Source organism: Taudactylus pleione, unplaced genomic scaffold (assembly GCF_031769625.1).
Source record: "Taudactylus pleione unplaced genomic scaffold, aTauple2 ptg000116l, whole genome shotgun sequence".
Classification (NCBI taxonomy): domain Eukaryota; kingdom Metazoa; phylum Chordata; class Amphibia; order Anura; family Myobatrachidae; genus Taudactylus; species Taudactylus pleione.
Genome location: NW_028284518.1, coordinates 24,051,029 through 24,073,338, shown reverse-complemented (window position 1 = coordinate 24,073,338; position 22,310 = coordinate 24,051,029). Strand labels below are relative to the sequence as shown.

Sequence of the window (22,310 nt, the reverse complement as noted above, 5' to 3'; positions counted from 1 at the left end):
GTAATAACATCATTATATACATGGAAAATGTACAAACTGTACAACTATAATAAAACATATACAGTAAATCTTCAGACTTACAGCACATTTAGCCTTTATATTTTTATATTTTAAACTTGCCATTTAATTAGTATAAGCATTTTGATTACCCTGTTTTGCTAGGATTTGGCACAACTTGGGCAGCACTTTCTTATACCCACAGATGTAACTTCCACTTTAGCTGTTCATGGGTTCTATTAAACTATTGCAATGATTTTCCCAATAAGCAACATGTTTCATGAAAGAAGGTGCATCATAATAAGCCAGTGATGATAAAAATTCTGCATAGCAGTTAACAAAATTTCAGGGTACACTTTAGCTCATGTTATTCTACATATTAAATATTAGGGTTTTTAAAAAATATTAATATAATATAATGAGGGATATTCAGTAAAAATATGTTTTCCCAATATATTTACTTAGTAGGTTCATCAAGATAAACCAACAAATGTGTGTTTCATTCAGAACATATCTAACAAGGTACATATTTAATTGTACATGCCAGTTACAATTATGATGATACTTTGGATTTAATTCTACTTTAAATTTACTTAACAAACCCTGCAGACTCATTTACTTCAAGTACATGGATCTTAAGGAAACTTTTAATGCAGAGTTAGAGATTCTTTATTTTCAAGGTATTATAGTATATTAGTAAAGCAGGGCATACACTATACAATTTTCTGTCAGATATCTGTCCAATCTGGCTGATTGGAATGAAAATCTGGTAATGTATGGGAGCAAATGACAGTCGATCATATGGTTTTAAACACTGGAAAACAGACAAAAAACAATTGTTCAAATGGGTTAAATTCGTGTTTTTTTACTTAATTTGTCTAAAAGACCATTTTTGTCTATCTTCCAGTGTTTGTGAGCAAATGGTCGATTGTCATTTGCTCCCATACATTACCAGGATTTCATTCCAACCAGCCAGATTGGACAGATATCTGACAGCTAATTGTATAGTGTATGCCCAGCTTAAGGAATCTATATAATAATCAGTTATGGTATGTCCTGAGATAGACATGCACAGTGTCATGTGCCCACCACACTGCTAATGACTCCCACCGCAGGAGACAGAAAAAGGGAGTCGGGACAGTGAGAAAGTGTGGCAGGCCAGGTATGTGTAAGGAGAGACCCCTTGATCCTCCATTCAACAAGTCCAATATACTAGACCTTGATATGCAAATTTAAAATGTCAAAGCATTGATTGACAATAAAACAAATTAGGTAATGAAATATGTTTACATTATGATGGATATTTTGAAAAACATTAAAATCTGTATTTCAGCGACAAAGTATTAATTTTGGCTTGTACTGAACAATATACTGACATAACATATCAAATTAATTTGCATATAAACATTTACTATTTGATACAATGTAGACAGTGATTTTGTCCTGTTGATAAAATATGCACACCTATTGTCACTGGAATACCATACTGCAAAATAGATCAAGTAGAAAATGGCATAGTAAAATAAAAAATAAGTTCTAAATACATATATACTGTGGGTGTGTATATACAGGTGTGTAGATATATCTCTTATCTATCTATCTTGGTTTGGATGAACAATGAAACGCATTAGGGCAGATGCTGTGCAGTTGCTGGATATCTGGACTGCCTGCTGACAGATTTCCTTTTGGGTGGAAGGAGGAGATGTAACAATGTTCCTGTGTCCAGTGTTTTGTGTCAGATATGCATGCCAATCAAGTATTTTTATTGTAAGTAGGATACCGGTTTTACCTTTTAATAAAAAGTTTTTTGTATAAATCAGTATGATGCTATATGATATAGTGAATCTTGTAGTGAATATCTTCACAATTGGCAATGTCACCGTCTTGAATGAGGAAGTGAAGTTAGTCTTTTTAAAGATACCCAGATAAGTCACATATTATTTGTAATTTGGCAACATTGGGCACTTTTCAGTCTTATTTTTTAAATTTTCTTTAAGCATTTCTTATGAGTGGTGCTTTTGAGTCAAGCAGCCCGTTTATGCTTAAGGACATTGGTCTGGTCACTGGTGTATTTAACTTTGAGAGTGTATTTACACTGTTCTTTATCTTATTAGTACCTACACTAAGTATAACATTATACAGAGAGTGTAAGGGAAAAAGGGTAACTGTTTTTTTTTCACAATAGTTCTTATTCATTCCTACACCAGTGTACTAGGATGGATTATATGGTCTTCACAGACCAACCCTTGTGATTTGTTCAGTCTTTGGTGGTTATCACTGTATGAGGAAGGTTGATATTCTGGGTGTAGGTAGTTTTTCCTGAAAGCACGTACAGTTCTTACATATAGAGCACATAATACGGCACTGGGAAGGTAAATACATGCAGCAATGAGTCCAAATATAGCCACAGCGGCATCCCCTCCTTGCACCTCACAGTTCATCCAAGTGTAGCCACGGCCTGCATACAGTCGCTCCCTCGTCTTGCAAGTGTCAGTGGCATTCACCTGCTTGATGAAGTGCAGGTAAAGACCAACCCCAACAATGTAACACAAACAAGACACAGCATCAAACACCAACTCTACAAAGAGGACTCTGATGGAAACCCTGTGTATGGGTTTAGCCCCCAATATTAGGAAGACAATTGTTAGGGCACACAGCAGCAGGCTAACAGCTACTCCTCCATACACTCCTGGTGCTCTCAGTTGACTATACTGCAAGTCCGCATCCCGCACTTGCTGCAGCTCTGCGCCTTCAAATGGACTGTAGGCTGAATTGATGCTGAATGAGCCAAGACCAGCAGCAGAAGTGTAGCCACTGATAACTGCATAGGATGTCACAATACAGATCAACACCAAGATATTCGCTGCTATTTCCACAAACTGCAGGACTCCTTTTAAAAGAAAAGACAAACAGGTTAGCTTCTAATAAATAAAACAACTGAAAGGAACAACAATGTTATTTTGCATCTTTGAACAGTGTGTAGGTTTGTGAGCAGGAATAAGAAAATAAATCATAAACACAACGTATATCAGGGGCAAGCACAGGACTTGCAAAGAGGGGTAAATATATATCCAACACTTACACTTGCCTTCAGTGGAAAGATACAATGCAGCAGCTCTTGTTGGGGTGGGGCCAGGTAAATTGCATCATTAGTCCAACCCCCTTGTGGCGGAACCAAAATGTCACACATGAATCACGCCATTATGCGGTGAGGGGACGTGGCTCCAATTGTGGTCAGTCAAGGGGGATTTCTAGGTACTCAGAAACTACCCATGTGTGCTACTGTATATGTATCCAAGTACTACACAAATTGTGGATATATAGTACATTACTTTAACTTCTTATTGTAAGCAAATCATAAACTGCCTGCAGTGTATTTCTCATATAAAAAACTTTTTATGGTACAAAGTCAAGAAAAAAAACAATTCTACTCTATCCAAGCACTGGCTGATTATTCTGCGATCCGAATATAAATTAATATATCAACACTTATGAATTCCATTATATGGCAGACTTTTTTACGCCATGATCACTATAATAACAGTTTTGGCTTGTCATTTAAGATAGCATTAAAATAGGAAGTACTGGACCTTAAATGACTTAATAAATCATTGTTTTTTTGCCTAGTTTAGTGTGTGCAATCACTTCTACAACTTACATGTGCTGGTCAATGTGTGTTTTAGTCGGGATACGTTCAGAATCCCAGCACAGGGGATGCCTAGTGCTTAGAATACCAGCGCCAGAATCCAGACACCTGTCAGAATCCTGGCCCTGGCATCCCGTAGGTAAGTAGCGGGGTTAGGCACTAGCAGGCGCGCACGCAGAGGGGGGTTTATGAGTACCCAGAAACCCCCCTGCCGCCGATCAGTGGTGGTTTCAGTAAGTGTAGTGCAGACAGCAGTGAGTGTGGTCCGCACTACACAGTAAAAAATACATCGCCGCCAGTGCCGGGTAGTACACTCGTGTTACCCGGAAGTGGTGTGTTTGTTTTAGCAGCCAATGAGAGTCAGACAGACTCATTGGCCGCTGCATCCATGGAGGGAGCCGTGATGGAGCTCACTCTTGAGCTCCACCTTCCGGCTCTCGCAGTGGGTGATGGGAGAGACGTCATAACGTCTCTCCCATAGTGCAGAGCAGGCCGAGAGGACAAGGAGCGGACAGCGGCAGGCGTGGCAGGTGCGGGGATTCAGGGAAGTCGTTTTTCTTTTTTTGTGTGTCTTTGTCCTATTTATGTAAAGGCACTGCTGGGGGCACTGCATAGGGGGAACGCTACTGGGGGCACTGTATAAGGGGCACTACTGGGGGCAGGGGGGTCTTTAATAAATCATGCTGGCTGTATTTATTTGCCTGCTGCAGTCATGTTTTTTAGTGATAGAAGTGTGTCAGTCAGTAAGTGTGTACCGCGTCATGTCCCATAATCCTGGGTAAACGGTTTCTATCTGTCTATTTGTGTCTAGATGTTTTTTCATTGGTTCGGTAAGAAAGAATTTAGAAACTCCCCTTTCGAAATCCTGCATTTGCCACTGACTAGGGGGAGTGTTAGGGTTAGGCACTAGAAGGGAGGTTCAGGGTGTGGGGAGGGGAAGGTTAGGTTTAGGCCCCCGGGGAGGGAGGTAAATATATACATATACTCTATCTAGTGTGCTCATATGCACACCTGAAGGCCTGAACTAGCACCCCTCCCCACCTGTCCCCCAAATTTATATAGTCAACTATAGGGTGATTTTTGGGGCATGGGTCCCCTGGATTGCTTTCGTTGGGCTGCTTCAGGTCATCACATTATAACACATTTTACATTTTTGCACTTTTATTGTTTGTTTATTATACATGTAACATTTTTATATATCTATTTTTAACCTCACTTCTAACATATGCAGTAGCTGCTCCTATTTATCTAACACTCTTTTACACTTCCCTAAGAGGTCATCTGGATGTGGTGGGTAGACCCATAACCTTGGCCATGATTATGCTAAAACCTATATATTGCAAAAATTTATTATATATGTAATTACTAGTGTCGGAGTTGTGCACTTGTAATTTTTTCTACCGTAGGGTTAGGGTAGGGAGAGGGGAAGGGTTAGGATACCTACCGACAGGTGTCTGTATCCTAACCCTGATGGGATGCCGGCATCAAGATTTTGACTGCCGGGATCCCGAGCACTGGCATCTCATAACTATCCCTATTAGTCAGTGTACATGTGCCCTAATTTTCCCAGCACAGTCCACTTTGTTGCACCCATATTTTTAGTCAGATTATTTTCCCATAATTTAACTTTCTGATGAACCCAAATGAAGGGGACAACTGGGCAGTGTGAGATAACCAATGTAATTTATTTAGAACCTACAAGGAAGTTTGTAATTAATTTTATGGCCTGAGCAAGCTTCAGATCATGTGTAGTGATGTATCTGAGGGAAGGGATGGTGGTTGCCACTCCCGGTATTTGCAGTAGAGTGAGTCCCTATTAAGTTACTTGCCTACTCTTCCGGAATGCCCGGGAGACTCCCGAATGTTGGATGGCCTGCTGGACTCCCAGAAAAGTTGGTAAGTCTTTCTGGAAGCCCCTGTCTGGCCCAAACTGTCACCCACTTCCTGAATGAAGTGGATGGTCAGGGCAGCTTAAAGACGAGATTTGCACTGAATCACGTCATCATGCCTCCCCCACTCAGAATGCAGAGAATCGCAGGTGTGTATAGTGGGGTGCAGAGACATGATGACTCAATCTCTGGGCCTGATTCAGAGCCGGACGCTATTTGCGGACGGTCGTTCCAAAAAAGGGGCCGGATATTTAAATTGAGCGCTCGCTCTTTGCGGTTTGTTGACGCCTCTATGTCTGAGCGAGCGAACGAAAAATGCACTCGCTATTTTGTAAAGACACCCCTTTGTCATTCGAATCACACGTCATCTCCGGTATTTATTAGATTAATCGGGTACACCGAAAAGCATCTGAACTGCTCGCAGTGCTTGTGGTAGCTTTTTCTTACCGCTATCACTGCGAGCAGTTCAGGCTAAAAGGCAACCAAGTGACGTGGTCGATGACGCTCTTTTACTAATTATGCACTCCCATTAAACGCCCTTTTGACAGTTAGCAGTTAGGCATGCCTGCGTTCGGATCTCCACTCCCCCGTATTCAAGCACCTTCCCCTGTTATCACCCACAAACGGTACATTCTGTCAATCAAATTAGCAGCCCCTCGCTGTTTTGCGAGCGCACGATTTCCAACCGCAATTACTGGTTTGCGCATGCGCATTACAACCCATACGCATGCGCAGTTGTGCGAACATCGCTCAGAGCGAACGAGCGGCCGCTTACGAGTGGCTCTGAATCAGGCCCTCTGTGCCACAACCTTACATTGCCAACCTTGCTGTACCACACCCCCAAGATCTACATGACCCTAGCTACGAAGACAAAAGCAAGGATGTCAGCAATTATGGTTGAAGCTAGTAGCTCTGCTGGGGTAGGAGGCACGTGTACTAAATAAATAAGCAATGTGCGGCCTCCTGCTACTGATCAATATTGGCTTGTTAAATGTTAACATACGATGCAGTCTTTCACTTTGTGAAGATACCCAGGTGAGGACATTTATTTTCTTCTACGGTCAGTGTCGGGCTGGGGCATGAAGGACCCACCAGGGGATTGCAATAGTAGGGTTCCACTGAAGGGCCATAACAATCTCCCAAAGTGGGTTTACACAGTGAACAGAGAGGTGTGGCAATAATGTGTGTATATAGATGAGAGTTACCTCGCAAGCCATTCCATGTCAAATCGACACACTTTTTGTTAAAAATTTTTCTCACCAGCTCAGGTTTTGATAAAATTTGGTATATGGAGAGTATATATGTAGTCTAAGAAAAATACAAATTATTATTTAAATCGATTATGCCGTTTTCAAAATATGTAAACTTTCAAAAACGCACAACCAGCATATTTTCAAATTGCCATTGGAGCTCTCCTAATGAAGCTAGAGAGGTGGGAGTGGTGTCATCTTACTGTGTTTTGATGCCCTTTCCTATGATATACAACACAATAGGCTTTGTGAGGAAAAATATTTTCCAAATTCAAACTGAAATTTTTGATCATGATTATCTCAAAAGTGCGTTGACAAAAAAGTAAAAAAAAATTCTGGAAATAGTCTATACTAATGTTAAATGTTTGTCAAAATTTAAAAGTGGGAGGATAATGGGTTCATAGTTAAAAATAATTTTAAACAGGAGTAAGCACTATGTTTAAAAAAGCAGTGCCTACTTTTAAATCCAATTATATGAGGGAGCAACTAAAATTAGCCCAACACTCAATATTTGAATTAAATGTAAATTCTATTAATTACTTTTTGTCAATATCTACATGTGAGAATATATAATATAGATATTCTATATTCTCACATGTAGAGATTGTCAAAAAGTAATTAAGAGAATTTATAAAAATTCAAAAATTGTAGGCTTAATTATAAAGGTTCCCATATGACTAACTAAAAACAATGAATAATGCTTGCAAGAAAATAAATAATGATCTTCAATAATGTTAATGCATTGTTTAAGAATCATGCTCATGAATCATTGTTCTCATGAATCAATTGTCAGGAATCATGCTCAGTATTGCAGGCCACAGCGTATGGGAAAGACCCCTGTGATGGAGTTGGTGGCACAGTCAAGAGACTGGCAGCTAGAGCCAGCCTACAATGTCCATATGAGAACCAAATCCTCACACTTCTCCAACTTTACGAATGGGCAGTACAAAATATATCAATTTGACGTTCACAATGCAAGAAGACTATACTGAGTCTGAAACATTTTTGAATGATCGTTTCAGCCAGTCAGTAACTATTCAGGGAATCATGCTTTTATGCCTGTTGATTCAAGTACATCAAAAATATCTGTGAAAACCTTTTCTAAGGCTACAACATCTCTACAGCAGAGGTCTTCAACCTTTGGCCCTCCAGCTGCTATGGAACTACACATCCCAGAATTCCCAGCCACCATTTTGATATAACAGCATCCTAAGACTGTGGCAGGGCATCCTGGGATCTGTAGTTCCATAGCAGCTGGAGGGCCAAACGCTGAAGACCCATGTTCTACAGTATTCGTTACATAATCTCTAGACAAACTACAGTTGACACAAAACAAATGGCTATATATCCATTGTGTAAAACAAGAAATGGTGGCTTGCTTATGTGATTTACAAGAGTGAAGATGAAGACGAATTAAAAGTGAACTTCCTTCATCCAGCTGGACCTTCACCATCATTCTTCTATCCAAGGAAGCCTGATGTACTATGGATACCTCTAATAGATGTCTTATGCAAAGTCGACCCTATAACTCCAACTGGAAGAATTTATGTCAGGTCTCCTGGTGACACTTTAAAAACCACTGAAACATGGTCAAACTATCTTCTGCTAACACTGTTGACTGACTAATACAATGTCAAGTATTTCTATTCAACTTGATTTATATAATTAAACTAATGAAGCCATCAAATCTATTATTACCTATTACTACTTGTAATACACTAGGCGTTTTTGAATAAACTACCTTGCTTTAAAATTATTTTTAACTATGAACCATTATCCTCCCACATTTAAATTTTGACAAACATTTAACATTAGTATAAACTATTTCCAGAAATTTTTTTTACTTTTTTGTCGACGCACTTTTTGAGATCATGATGATCAAAAATGTCACTTTGAATTTGGAAAATGTTTTTCCTCACAAAGTCTATTGTGTTGTATATCATATGAAAGGGCATAAAAAACACAGTAAAAGGTCAACACCCCCACCTCTCTATCTTAATTAGGAGAGCTGCTATGGTGATTTGAAAATATGCTGGTTGTGCATTTTTTAAAACTTTTTTTTTGAAACGGCATGATATATTTAAATAATATTTAGTATTTTTCTTAGACTACATATATACTCTCCAAATAACAAATTTGATCAACATCTGAGCTGGTGAGGTAAAATCAGTGTGTTGATTTGACCCTAGCGATAAACTTCCAAAAAGCCAGAGAAAGGTTTCTCCTGATTGATAAATAGACTAGGACTGTCATGTTCTGACAGTGACCCAGAACATGCATGGCAGCGCAGGTTCAGATTGGGATGGCAAACCAGTCTGGGAAATTTCTGGAAACAGCCCTTTAATAGGGGTGGGGTCTAGGGCGGGGTCTGTGGAGGAGGGGGACAGAGAAGACTGGAGATCATTGACTATAAATAATGTAGAGATGATTTAAGGCTGTTCAGTATGTGCTGTACTGGGGACATCATAAAAGTCTTTATTTGCTGGACTAAGAACATGTCTGAAATACTATATGGTGTGACATAATGGGGCCTTTTGACTAGAGGCCAGTATGTGATATCCTGAGTGTTTGGCGTGGCCAGTGTGACATATCCTGAGTGTTTGGCCTGGTCAGCGTGTGACATCCTAAGTGTTTGGCCTGGTCAGCGTGTGATGTTCTGAGTGTGTGGTCTGGACAGTATGTGCTGTCCTGAGTGTATGGTCAGTATGTGATGTTCTCAGTGTGGGGTCTGGTCAGTGTGTGATGTCCTGAGTGTATGGTCAATATGTGATGTCCTGACACAAACACACTACCCCAGCACACTATAGGAGCTTATACACATACACAATATAAGAGGCAGTAGAAATATACACACCAATGCACCACTATGAGAAAGATAATGCTGTAGATGTACAAGGGAAAAAGAGATATATAACAATCCAGACCTCAAGACAACAGAGAGATCCAGCACAACAACATATGGGGACCTATAGAAGAATGCAAACACCTGAAGCATAGGGACATCTTAGTGATATACACCTTCTAAAGCCTGTATACAGAGCCGTAATTAAACTTTTTGGTGCCCTGTGCCAGAGAGAGTATTGGCGCCCCCCTCCCCCTTTTTTAAATAGAGACATAAGATAGTGCATCTCAAAAAGGGCCATGACCTCATGGGGAAAGACCAGGGAAGAGATAGGGGAAGCCAAGAGATGCTTGGGATAAAAGAAGAGGAAGCTTGAGAATGATAATAAACAGGAAAATTGACAGAGCCCCCTGCCCTGCGGTGCCCTGTACAACGGCACTGGTCGCACTACCCTAGTTATGACCCTACCTGTATACACCAACACACAGCTCTATAACACACTGCAGCCCCTTATATACTGACACAGCTGTATAACACAGCAGCTCCTTATATACCGACACACCACTCTATATAACACTGCAGCCTCCTAGATACTGACACACAGGTCTATATAACACTGCAGTTCCCTGTATACCAACACACATCTCTCCCCTACATACCAACACACAGCTCTATATAACACTGCAGTCCCCTAAATACCAACACACAGCTTTATATAATACCACAACCACTATAGGGTAACATAGCCTCTATATGCAGACACACAGCCCCCTATAGGGTAAAAACAGATCCTATATACACACAGCCCCCTATAGGGTAAAAACAGCCCCTGTATACAGATAAACAGCCCTCTATAGAGTAACACAGCCCCCTATAAAGGTAACATGACCCTTAAGGTGGGTAAACACTGCAAAGATATATCTGTAGATATTGGTCGTTCATATACACTGAATGACCATCATCTTCCAGGCAGCTGTGGGTCCCGCTTGCCGGGGGTTGCACCGCAACTCCCTTCCCACGGCTGCATGTGTACGGGCGTATACACAGGCCTATGGACAGATATATCTGCAGAAATATCTGTCCATCGGCTGTGCAGCACAGCTGACGCGATATGGCTGTGAACGACGTCGTTCACAGACGTATCGGTGGTACACACTGGCCGACGGGCACAAGATATATAGGCCGATCAATTGATTGGCCAATATATCTGTCAGTGTATGCCCAGCTTTACATACAGACACACAGCCCACCTATAAAGGAAACAGCCTCCGTATACAGACACAAGTCACAGCCCCCTATAGAGTAACTCAGCCCCTTTATACAGACACACAGCCCCCTGAAAGTTAACAGCCTCTATCAACAGACACACACCCAATATATATGAGTGACAGTCACCTGCTGGACATGATGCTTCTGGGCTGGCATTGAAGATTCTGCTCTGTGCTGGAGTTGGATCTCACTCCCTGGGCCCAGTAACAGCCTGGCCCCGTCCCTTCCTCTCACACAGGCCCCGAACACAGACTGAAAGCAGCTCTCGCTTCAATCTGGAGAGTGCAGGGGGCAGTCCACAGCAGCAACCCCCGGAGAGCTGAGTAGAGATGCAGCCAGCATTGATGCTGCCAGTGCAACCAGTGTTAGACACTGCGATAGCGGGCGGCACTGGGCACCCTCTTTGCCCTGAGAGAAGGGTGAGGCAAAGTCCTGGTGGCCCAATCTGTCCATGCGGCATACCCTCCCAATTTGGTAGCACTAAGGGCTCTATTTACTAAAATCCGAATGCAGATTGTAGTGCAATATTACCAACTGAATTCGCATTGCGAATTCAGCGAATATCACAGGGATTTACTAAAAATCCTTTGCAGGGACAGAGCTTGCAATAAAGCTCTGTCCCTGCGAATCCCCTCCGCACACTTATCAATGTATATTCGCAAAAAATACAATAAGTGCCCGCGCATGCGCCGACCCGCCGCCGCTAAGCCCCGCCCCCGCGATCCTTCCCCTTTCCCCACGCGACCCCCTTCCCTTAACTACACTTACTTCCGGTGATCGGTGCTCCAGTGATGTCCTCCATGGCTCCGGTCAGCTGACATCCCATCCTGCACTGGGACCCAGTCAGCTGATGACCGGATCACAGTGCAGGATGGGAGACCAGCTGACTGGAGGGAGGACATTACCGGAGCCCCGATCTCTGGACTCTGGTAAGTTTTTTTTTTTTTTTTACAGTGTATCAGCGTGTGGTCTGTTTAGACCACACAGCTGATCACTGGGGTAGGCTCTGCTCTGCCTTTTAGAGTAGAGTAGGAGTCTGGTAACCGAGGAAGACCCTGGATAACGCCACCTCCATGTGACGTTATTATCACAGGGCTTTCCTCTGTATTTTTTCACAATTTATTTTTAGCAACTTTGGCCAGATCACATTTCCCATTACAATTATGGGAAATGCGATCTGCACCCCTAAGGGCTTTATTTATTAACATTATTTTTACTAAAATAAAGTGAAAAAGGGTGTTTTCACACCCTTTTCACATTATTTTAGTATCACCTAAAGTTACTAAAGGGCAATTGGAGTAAAATTCATAAAATTCTACTCCAAGCCGTAATTATCACTTATTTTTAGTAATCAGATCGCATTTCCCATAATTCTAATGGAAAATGCGATCTGTGTCCATGTTACTAAAAATAAATTGGGAAAAAATATCGGGGAATGCCCTGTGATAATAACGCCACCTGGAGGTGGCGTTATCCAGGGTTTCTACAGGTTACTTGACTCCTCCTCCGCTCTAACAGGCAGAGCTGAGCCCAGAGCCGGCCCCAGTGATCAGCTGTGTGGTCAAAACAGACCACATGCTGGAAAAAAAAACAACTTGCCAGAGTCCAGGGACCAAAGATCGGGGCTCCGGTGTCCGGTGATGTCCTCCCTCCGGTCAGCTGGTCTCCCATCCTGCACTGAGACCTGGTCTGCTGACCGGGTCCCAGTGCTGGATGGGAGATCAGCTGACTCAAGTCACGGAGGACATCACCGGAGTCCCGATCACCAGAGGAAAGTTTTATTAACGGAGGGGGGGTCGCGACCACAGGAGGCAGGGCTTAATGGAGGCCGGTCAACGCATGCGCGGGCACTTGTCACTGTGTTTTTTGTGAAAATACCGTGATAAGTGTGCGGACCGGATTTGCAGGGACAGAGCTTTTATCGCAAGCTCTGTCTCTGCAAGGGATTTTTAGTAAATCTCTGTGATATTGGCTAAATTCGCAATGCAAATTCAGTCGGTAATATCACACTACAATCTGCATTCAACATGCGGACTGTAGTAAATAGAGCCCAAAGTGAGGATTATACTTTGGAGTTTTGAAATTTTGAAGGGGGAAGAATGTCTGCTGTGTTTGGGGGATTAATAATGTGGAGGTGTCTGCTTTGGAAATTCCAACATTTGTATGTTGTAAATAGAGATGAGCGGTTCGGATTCTGTGGAATCCGAACCGCTCCGAACATTGGGGACTCCCTGTTCGGGTGTTCACCGCCTGACTCGGATCCCCGTTCGGGGCCGAACGGCGGCCTCCTGATGTCGGATTCTCACTAGAGAATCCAACATCAGGGCTCCTATTGTGTAGGGCAGAGCGCTGTGATAGCGCTCTGCCCTACACAGACACAAACACACAGCCGCCAGCGGCAGCTGTGTGTTTGTTACAGCAGCCAACGAGAGTCATACAGACTCTCATTGGCTGCTGTACGGAGGGAGCCGGCTGGAGCTCACACATGAGCTCCGTCTTCCGGCTCCCTCCTCAGAGTGTGACAGCAGAGCGGACGGCGCGGGAGCGGGGATACAGGTAAGTTTTATTTATTTATTTTTTACTTGTGCAAGGGCCTGGAGCGCTACTGGGGGGGGTTTCCTCCGGGGGGGGTCTGCTACTGGGGGTGCGGGGGGGCCATACTACTGGGGGGGGCTATACTACTGGGGGGGTCTGCTACTGGGGGTCCATACTACTGAGGGGCCTGCTACTGGGGGGGCTATACTACTGGGGGGGTCTGCTACTAGGGGGGCCATACTACTGAGGGGCCTGCTACTGGGGGGCCATACTACTGGGGGGGGCTTACTACTACTGGGGGGGCATACTACTACTGGGGGGGGCATACTACTACTGGGGGGGCCATACTACAGGGGGGGCATACTACTGGGGGGGCCATACTACTGGGGGGGCCATACTACTGGGGGGGCTGCTAATGGGGGGCATACTGCTGGGGGGGCCTGCTAATGGGGGGCATACTACTGGGTGGCATGCTAATGGGGGGCATACTACTGGGTGGCATGCTAATGGGGGGCATACTACTGGGGGGGACCTGCTAATGGGGGGCATACTACTGGGGGGCATTCTACTGGGGGCACTGCATAGGTGACCCTACTACTAAGGGGACTGCATAGGGGGCACCACTGCTGGGGGCATTGTTTAAGGGACACCGCTACTGTGGGCATTGTGTAAAAGGGTCACTACTGTGTGTCGTAACATAAATAAGAGACACTACTTTATGGTGTAATGTGAATCAGGCCCTATGTGTGGTGTAATGTGAATAAGATTGTGCACTGTGACTCCTTGGGCCGTAGCCCACTATGTAAACAAGTACTGTGATTCTGCTGGCCGTACCCCACTGGGTGGGTGCACTACTTTTCATTTCTGCCACTGCTGTGTGGCAATGTGTCATAGATGTGTTTTATACTGTGGTGTCTGTGTCGTTGTGCCGCTGCTTTGTCGCTTGGTAACCAGTCAGCTCACTGCAACCTTTGGACAATAATGTTGAAAACAATATTATAAGCAGTGATGTGGTCTAAATTGACTGGAAATTAATGTTATTGAGGTTAATAATACTCTAGGAAGAAAAAAAGACCAATTTATGTGATTTTAGCTTTTTATGTCAATTTTTGTAAAAAAATCCAAATCCAAATCCAGTCACCGCAGTTTGGCAAATCCAAATCCAAATCCGGACGACGAATTAGAACCAAATCCAAATCCGGCAAAAATGGTCCGGCGCACATCCCTAGTTGTAAACAGCATACGTATCTACTACCAGCAATGTCAGAAACTCTTGAATTTTGGAAAGTTCTTCCGCCCACTTCCCAGTGAAGTGGACTGTCCATGGGCTTGATGATGTGGCTAATCGTGCACCTCTCACTTTCCACAATCTATTGGAGGAGATCACTGTAAAGTCGGCAAGTGTAGTTAATTATTGGGTTTTATGATTAGAAACTACAATCCTCATAGGTGTCTATTTAGTTACAATTGCAAAACTCTATAGAAAATTTTTGCAGTTTTTCACCATGTCTCAATATTGGTACTGCCATATTCCCATAAAATATCTGCTGAGACAGACCAAATGATAAGATCTCTACCCGCAAACAGAAAGCGGACATGTAGTGTGCTTTTATTTCTTGTGTAGTCTTTTACAAAAGCAAAATATGGTGACATACATTAGAAGCCTAGTGAGCATGTGATACAAACAACGGGGAAAAATGCAGGAAAAGATCGTCTCTTCCATGCATTTCTCCTGTATGAATAGACATAACACTATGCAGGGATAGTAATATGTTTTGAAGAAAAGATGAGAGATGCAATTGCAAACATGAGGTGGGTTTCTCAGAACATACTGTTGTTATGGATATTAGGCCACCGGAGTCCTTCGAGTTTGGGGAAGGGTACAGTAGTGAAACAAGCAATTTGCCGAGCCTTCTCATTAAAAACAAAAAATCCCACAATGCCAGGATATGTAGTAGTTATCTACAAGATTTTCTGTCTTGTGATACAATTTGTCTTATGCTGGACTGTCATAGCAACAGTTAACTTCTGTTGCAGCAAACTTTATTACCAACATTTACAGCATAAACATATCTGAATGTTAATAGTTGTTAAACAGGTTTGATCAGGCTATTCCCACCTTTCAGTTTTACACAAGGGATGTTTCGAAATATCTATACCACTGGACGGATTTTGATGCAGTTTTCACAATTCTATAGAGAATTTGTCGAGGAAGGTTTAGGTGTATGGAACATTAATGTATTACAAAAGGGAGGCTAGCAGTGACGATTTTAGTTGAGCGAATCAATGAATAAATGGACGTCCGAGCGCTTTCTTGGCTTACACTGCCTAAACCGTTAAAGATATATCACAACGATGGACTTTATCTTATACCATGTAGAGATTGATACGTATTACCCATTTTTTCCAGGAAGTATCTAACTGCCACGATTGAAGTTTCCGTCATCGAGCTCATACCCGGAAAGGTTTTGTCAAAATCTAATTCCACCTCTTCTAAAGTGGCATTTCTATGACACTTTTTTTTATTAAATCATGTAAGCAATTTTATATACAGTTTACAATTATTTTATCAAGAATAAAATATTCTGATTTGAACAAATGAGTGGCCATTGGCCTTCTTTTTGGGTGATATTTGGTGAGTGGGTATAATTCCAGACCACATTGGATTTCTAACTAATATTTTAAGAAAATCTCTGGTGGCTCAAGAAGGACGAATAAACAACTTTAGGAGAAACTTGGATCTGCAGTTTTTATTACTAATGAACATATTAAACAGCTTTGTAAAGCACTACTGTTTAAGCGCCCCCTAGGTGTTGTTTTGGAGACAGCTGTTTAGGATTCTGCTAACAGAGGATCTTCCGAGAGGTGTAGCTGTCTCCTTTGGCGCAAGTGGGGCAGTGTCCATAATATATATATATATATGTATATGTATATTATATATATAGTGAACACGGAGGGCACTCCACAGGTCTCGGCAGCATATCACAAACAAACCAGATGGAGCCGGTAATGGATGTCAACGATTCAGCGATCAAACGCTTTTATCAAGACATACAGCATGTACCAAATACAAAACATATATAACTGCCTATTCACCCCGTGTCCATGACTTTCGCGCTCACTCCCGCAGCCGCGCCTCCAGATGACATCACCCACATGGGACACACTGGGGCTCCGACTGCAAGAGGGGAGCGTGGTCAAGACCAAGTGCCATTACCATAGAGACAATACAATAACAACAAATGCAAACATACTGTATATCTAACATACAGAGGGGGATATAGCACTATGTTGGTATGAGCAAATGAAATGTACCAATCTATACTCACATACTGCCCTAGACGGGTCAGACAGCGCCCAGGGCACGTGCCCAGCTCAACCCCCCTTAGATACGTGACTGGTTGGGATACCGACTGACTAAGTGTTGGTATTCTAACCCTGATGGGATGCCGGCATCGGGATTCTGACTACCAGGATCCCGAACACTGGCATCCCATACCCATCCCATAATATTATATATATATATTTATATATATATATATATATATATATATTTGGGATGTGAAGGCTCGGATAGGTTCGAGTTTGCACGTGGAGTTCGGATTTTTCCCTCCAAAAAAACGGAACTCAGAAAGAGGCTAAACGTCATCTTACATGGACGAACATCATCATTCCTGGATGTTCGTCCATGTAAGATGACGTTTAGCCTCTTTCTGAGTTCCGTTTTTTTGGAGGGAAAAATCCGAACTCAACGTGCAAACTCGAACCTATCCGAGCCTGCACATCCCTAATATATATATATATAATCTTGTAGTTTGGCACTTGCAGAAAGTACAAAATAACAGTTGTCCGGGTGCCTTCCTTGTATAAGCATATGGACCAAGGACCTCCTAAGGAACAAAATAAGTTCCCTAGAGAAGGAATAGGCGGCACTCCGTGGTATGGAAAAATACCCCTAAAAGAAACAAGGAAGCAAGGAACCGGACACCAGAAGGACATTCTACGCGAGCAGACAGCGCCTAGCGGACATCCCAACCAGCAGCTGACTCTGCCGAGAGACACCGGAGAAGAGGAGGACGCGACTGCAACACGCCGGCAAGGGGAAGAGCGGACTCTGCTGAGTCCCTGGGAGGTGAGTCCACAGTGAAGGTAGGGGAGACGGTGCCTGGTATCCAGCACCACAGCCGTCTCTCCCCCTCCTGCTGCATACCTGACCGTGGACCGGCGGGACACACCACAGACTACCTGGCATTGCCGGGTGAGCTGCGGGTGCGCTCTACGGCCACATTAGGGTTTGGTAACACACCTCCACACACTCCGAAAAGGGTCCGTACTACTTACCCCGGGAAGATCATATTAAGAACCGCCAGCTGTGAATCATCCATCAGCAGCCCCCTTTAATTAATTATTTTTTCATAAGTGCGGGACGCCGCACAAACATTCAATTACATCATAATACTGACTGTGAACTTTATGGTCTCCAGTTCCTGCTTCACCACTGAAGCACCATTGCTTCAACAGATCAATAGTGATTGATTTTGCATTTTTCTTTCTTTCTTTCCTGTTTTTATTAACCCCCCTATTTTTACCTCAGAGACTTAACATTGCCATTATACGGCATATGTCCCACAAATTGACTGTCATATTCAGCCAATGAACTACCATCCTTTAGTTTATTAGTTTCCACCTTTATCCAAATAAAGTCTTATAACAACATATCGAGTTTCGAATATCAGTAATTCACATACCTACAACTAAATATACACTATCCAGTTATAGGTTCTGAGCACATTATATTGATCTATGACCATAGATCAATTATTTGTCATAATATTATATATATATATATATATATATATATATAATCTTGTAATTTGGCACTTGCAGAAAGTACAAAATAACAGTTGTCCGGGTGCCTTCCTTGTATAAGCATATGGACCAAGGACCTCCTAATGAACAAAATAAGTTCCCTAGAGAAGGAATAGGCAGCACTCCGTGGTATGGAAAAAACTTGTATTAAATGAGTAACATGATACACCAACAGGGTCGACGTTTCAAGGTCTCGGCGGACCTTGTCATCAGGATCAGTATACACTGGTCCTGATGACAAGGTCCGCCGAGACCTTGAAACGTCGACCCTTTTAGTGTATCATGTTATTCATTTAATACAAGTTATTTCCATACCACGGAGTGCCACCTATTTCTCCTCTAGGGGACGAAATTTGTTCCTTAGGAGGTCCTTGGTCTATATATATATATATATATATATATATATATATATATATATAAAAAATGAGGGGCACTCACCAGTATTGCACGTATGAAAAATATCAGATTTTATTCCTCACATAGTCCATAAGTATATAAATCTCAATGTTTCGGTCCCATCCGGACCATTTTCAATGTTTTTTAGGATGCATTAAGTATATGTACACTCACAGGTTAATTCCTGTTTGGTATTCATTTGTTTATTTATTTTTGTTTCATTATTCCATAGTAGCGGGTTGCTATGGTGATGATTCCAACACTGATCGTGACTGGATAGTTATTGTCATGAGCCGTGGGTGTGGCTGACAACACCGGAGGGTGCTGGCCATTGAAGTCTGTAGACCAATGGATTTTGTGATGCACTCAGCGGAAGTGACGGGTGCGTTCCACGTGGTGGAAGCTACGTCACCCTGCCCGCTTCGTCCCGTGCATACGGCTCACACACCGGAAGCGTTGGTGTGATCATGCCACCCTGCACTCGTGGACCACATGTGGTAAGTGCCGCTTGTTAGGTCCATTGGTTTCTGGTGTTTGTGATATGTTTAGGCGCCATTTGGCTGATTGATGGGGGTATTTAGCGGCCTAGTGGGAGATGCACAGTATAACTTGGGATCCATAAGGACTGGATGGATATTGCTGTGGAGGCTGTATTGATGTATCTCTTGAAAATGGTCCAGATGGGACCGAAACGTTGAGATTTATTTACTTATGGACTATGTGAGGAATAAAATCTGATATCTTTCATACGTGCAATACTGGTGAGTGCCCCTCATTTTTTATGTGTTTTTGGACTCCCTATGTGGATGCCATTGGGGAACACCCCAGGACACTTCAAGTAATTGCTGATGTGAGTGCGGCCGTGCTTTATAAAATATATATATATATTTTAGGGATGAGTGGGTTCGGATTTCTGAAATCCGAACCCCCCCTGAGCCCCCCCAATCCGAGCCAGGAACAGAGTACGGCTCGGGTTTTCCCGCCTGACTCGGAACTGAAATCGAGGCAAAACATCATCATCCCGCCTTCTGGATCTCTCGGGTTTTGGACTCTATAAAAGGTCCCTGCGTTGGCGCCATTTCTCACTCCGGCTGTGGAGAGTGAAGAAGGAGGGTGGGAGTTAGGGCTGGCTGGGCTGTGTTGTGTTGTGCTGTGCTGCTGTTGTCCATAGGGGCTGTGTCCACTCCTCCAAAGTCCATAGGGGCTGGCTTGGCTGTGTTGTGCTGCTGTTGTCCATAGGTGTTGGCTGGACTGTGTTGTGCAGTCAGTTGTCCATAGGGCTGTGTCCACTCCAAAAGTCTATAGGGGCTGGCTGGGCTGTGTTGTGCAGTGTCCCATAAAGGCTGTAGTCCTAAAGGGGTGCTGTAGTGTTGTCCAGGAGGTGATCTGCCCATCAGGGAATTGTGTATTGTGTGCGCAGTAGCCGCACATGCATCAGCAAAGTAACAGCGCCAAGCGTGCGCCTGTGTCATAAGTAAAGGTCCAGCTGGCTCATCTCTTAAAAGGGTGGTGTAACCTCCAAAGTGCACTTCAAAAAAAATAAAAAAAAATAATTTTCTGTGTTGTGAATTGTGTGCACTGTAGCTGCACGTGCATCAACAAAGGAGCAGTGCCAAGTGTGCGCCTGTGTCATAAGTCTGTTAAAGGGTGGTGTAACCCCCAAAGTGTACTCCACAAAAAATAAACAATTCTTTTTTTCTGTGTTTGTGTGTGAAATGTATGCGCAGTAGCCGCATGTGCATCAACAAAGTAGCGTCAAGCATGCGCCTGTGTCATAAATCAAGTGCCGGCTGGCTCGTCCGTTAAAGGATGCTGTAACCCTCAAAGTGCACTCCAAACAAATAAAAAAAATAAAAAATTTCTGCATTTGTGAATTGTGTGCGCAGTAGCCGCACATGCATCAGCAAAGTAGCAGCGCCAAGCGTGCGCCTGTGTCATACGTAAAGGGCCGGCTGGCTCATCTTTTAAAGTGCACTCAAAAAAAAATTTCTTCTTTTCTGTGTTTGTGAATTGTGTGCGCTGTAGGTTAGATATATGTTTGCGTTTGTTATTATTGTATTGTCTCTACGGTGATGGCACTTGGTGTTGACCACACCCCCCTCTTGCAGTTGGAGCCCCGGTGTGTCCCATGTGGGTGATGTCATCTGGAGGCGCGGCTGCGGGAGTGATGGACACGGCGTGAGTAGACAGTTATATATGTTTTGTATTTGGTACATGCTGTATGTCTTGATAAAAGCGTTTGATCACTGAAACGTTGACATCCATTACCGGCTCCGTTTGGTTTGTTTGTGATATTCTGCCAAGACCTGTGGAGTTCCCTCCGTGTTTACTATACATATTCAATACTCTCTTGGATAGGCACCCTGTTATACAAAACACACACACACATACATATATATATATATATATACACATACATACATACACACACCCACACATACACTGTTGGTGCAGCCGAGTCGCATGAAACTTGGCACACAGAGTGGGGCTATTTGGCGCAAGTGAAACAACAGTGAGAAAAGGACACATCTGTACCTTTTCTGGTTAACCTGCGCCCATAAGAAACTCTAAGAAAATTTTATTCCACCTAGAGCCGGCATCCCTGCCCACCGTGTGCCGTAGGTGGTCGCACACACCACACTACCCTAGTTATGACCCAGGAACCATTGCCTTTGGGATAATCAGGGAGAGCAGGAAAGACAACCTAACACGCTTCATGGACCGTATAGACAGAGCTCTACCCTTCAAAAGGGCCACATATTAATGTAATAAGACAATATATTTAATCAGAGAAAGAGATACCTATCTGTAATAATACAACTGCAGGCATTTTAAATAAGGGTTAATGCTGGGTACACAATGAAACAATAGATCAGTCACCAGACCGATTCGCCATCATAGCGGCCGAATGGTATACACACTTACCAATCAGTTGCTCAATATGTCTGGGCTGACATCACGACTGGGCGGGCATTTATATTTTCCCACCCAGTTGTGATGTCAGTGTTGGCGGTCCGTGCAGGCAGTGTACAGGCGATCGGCTGGTCGCCTGACGTGCAGACTGCCCAGTCTCCGGAGTGATGTTATCGGGATCCCCTGCGAGGCCACGCCCTTTATTTAGGCCATGCCCCCTTTTCGGCCAGCAATATCGGGTGTACATACTAGCCGATGCACTCACAATTTATTGACAAGTGTGTACCCTGAATTACATGCTATGCCCAACAAATCTGAGAACAAAGTAGGAGAGAGTAGGCAGATCAGTCATGTACTGTATTAGTTTTAGAGCTATTTAGCGTAGAAGTGGTTTAATGGTGCTGCAGATAAAAGGGGGAAAAATTACAAATCTGACTTTCAATTGATTACTTTTTTCACATTGCCTGATGTCATGCATTCAGGGGTGGATGCTAAAAATTAAGCATTTGCAGTAATAAAAAAAAAAAAATGCACATGTAAAATGTGTTCCCCAAAATGTAATTACTGGATATTTATTTTGAAAGCAAAATACACATTTTCTATTAGGTTTGAATCAAATAAAAACCTTATACAGCAGGTAGAACTCTCCTTTTCCTTACAAAAAAAATATTTCACCGTACACTCGCAAAATTCTAGAATACAAA

At 43.0% G+C, this 22,310-nt stretch overlaps 1 protein-coding gene across 2 annotated transcripts in view; it reads right to left on the bottom strand.

Moving 5' to 3' along the window:
• Positions 1-990: 990 nt before the first annotated feature.
• The window catches only part of LOC148524833 (MARVEL domain-containing protein 3-like), a 37,163-nt gene continuing 15,843 nt past the window's right edge, over positions 991-22,310 (bottom strand). For both annotated transcript variants that reach the window (XM_088471810.1, XM_088471811.1), the window contains exon 4: positions 991-2,887. In XM_088471810.1, coding sequence (XP_088327936.1) covers positions 2,196-2,887 — 692 coding nt within the window. In that variant the 3' untranslated portion in view covers positions 991-2,195. The remainder of the gene's footprint in view (positions 2,888-22,310) is intronic.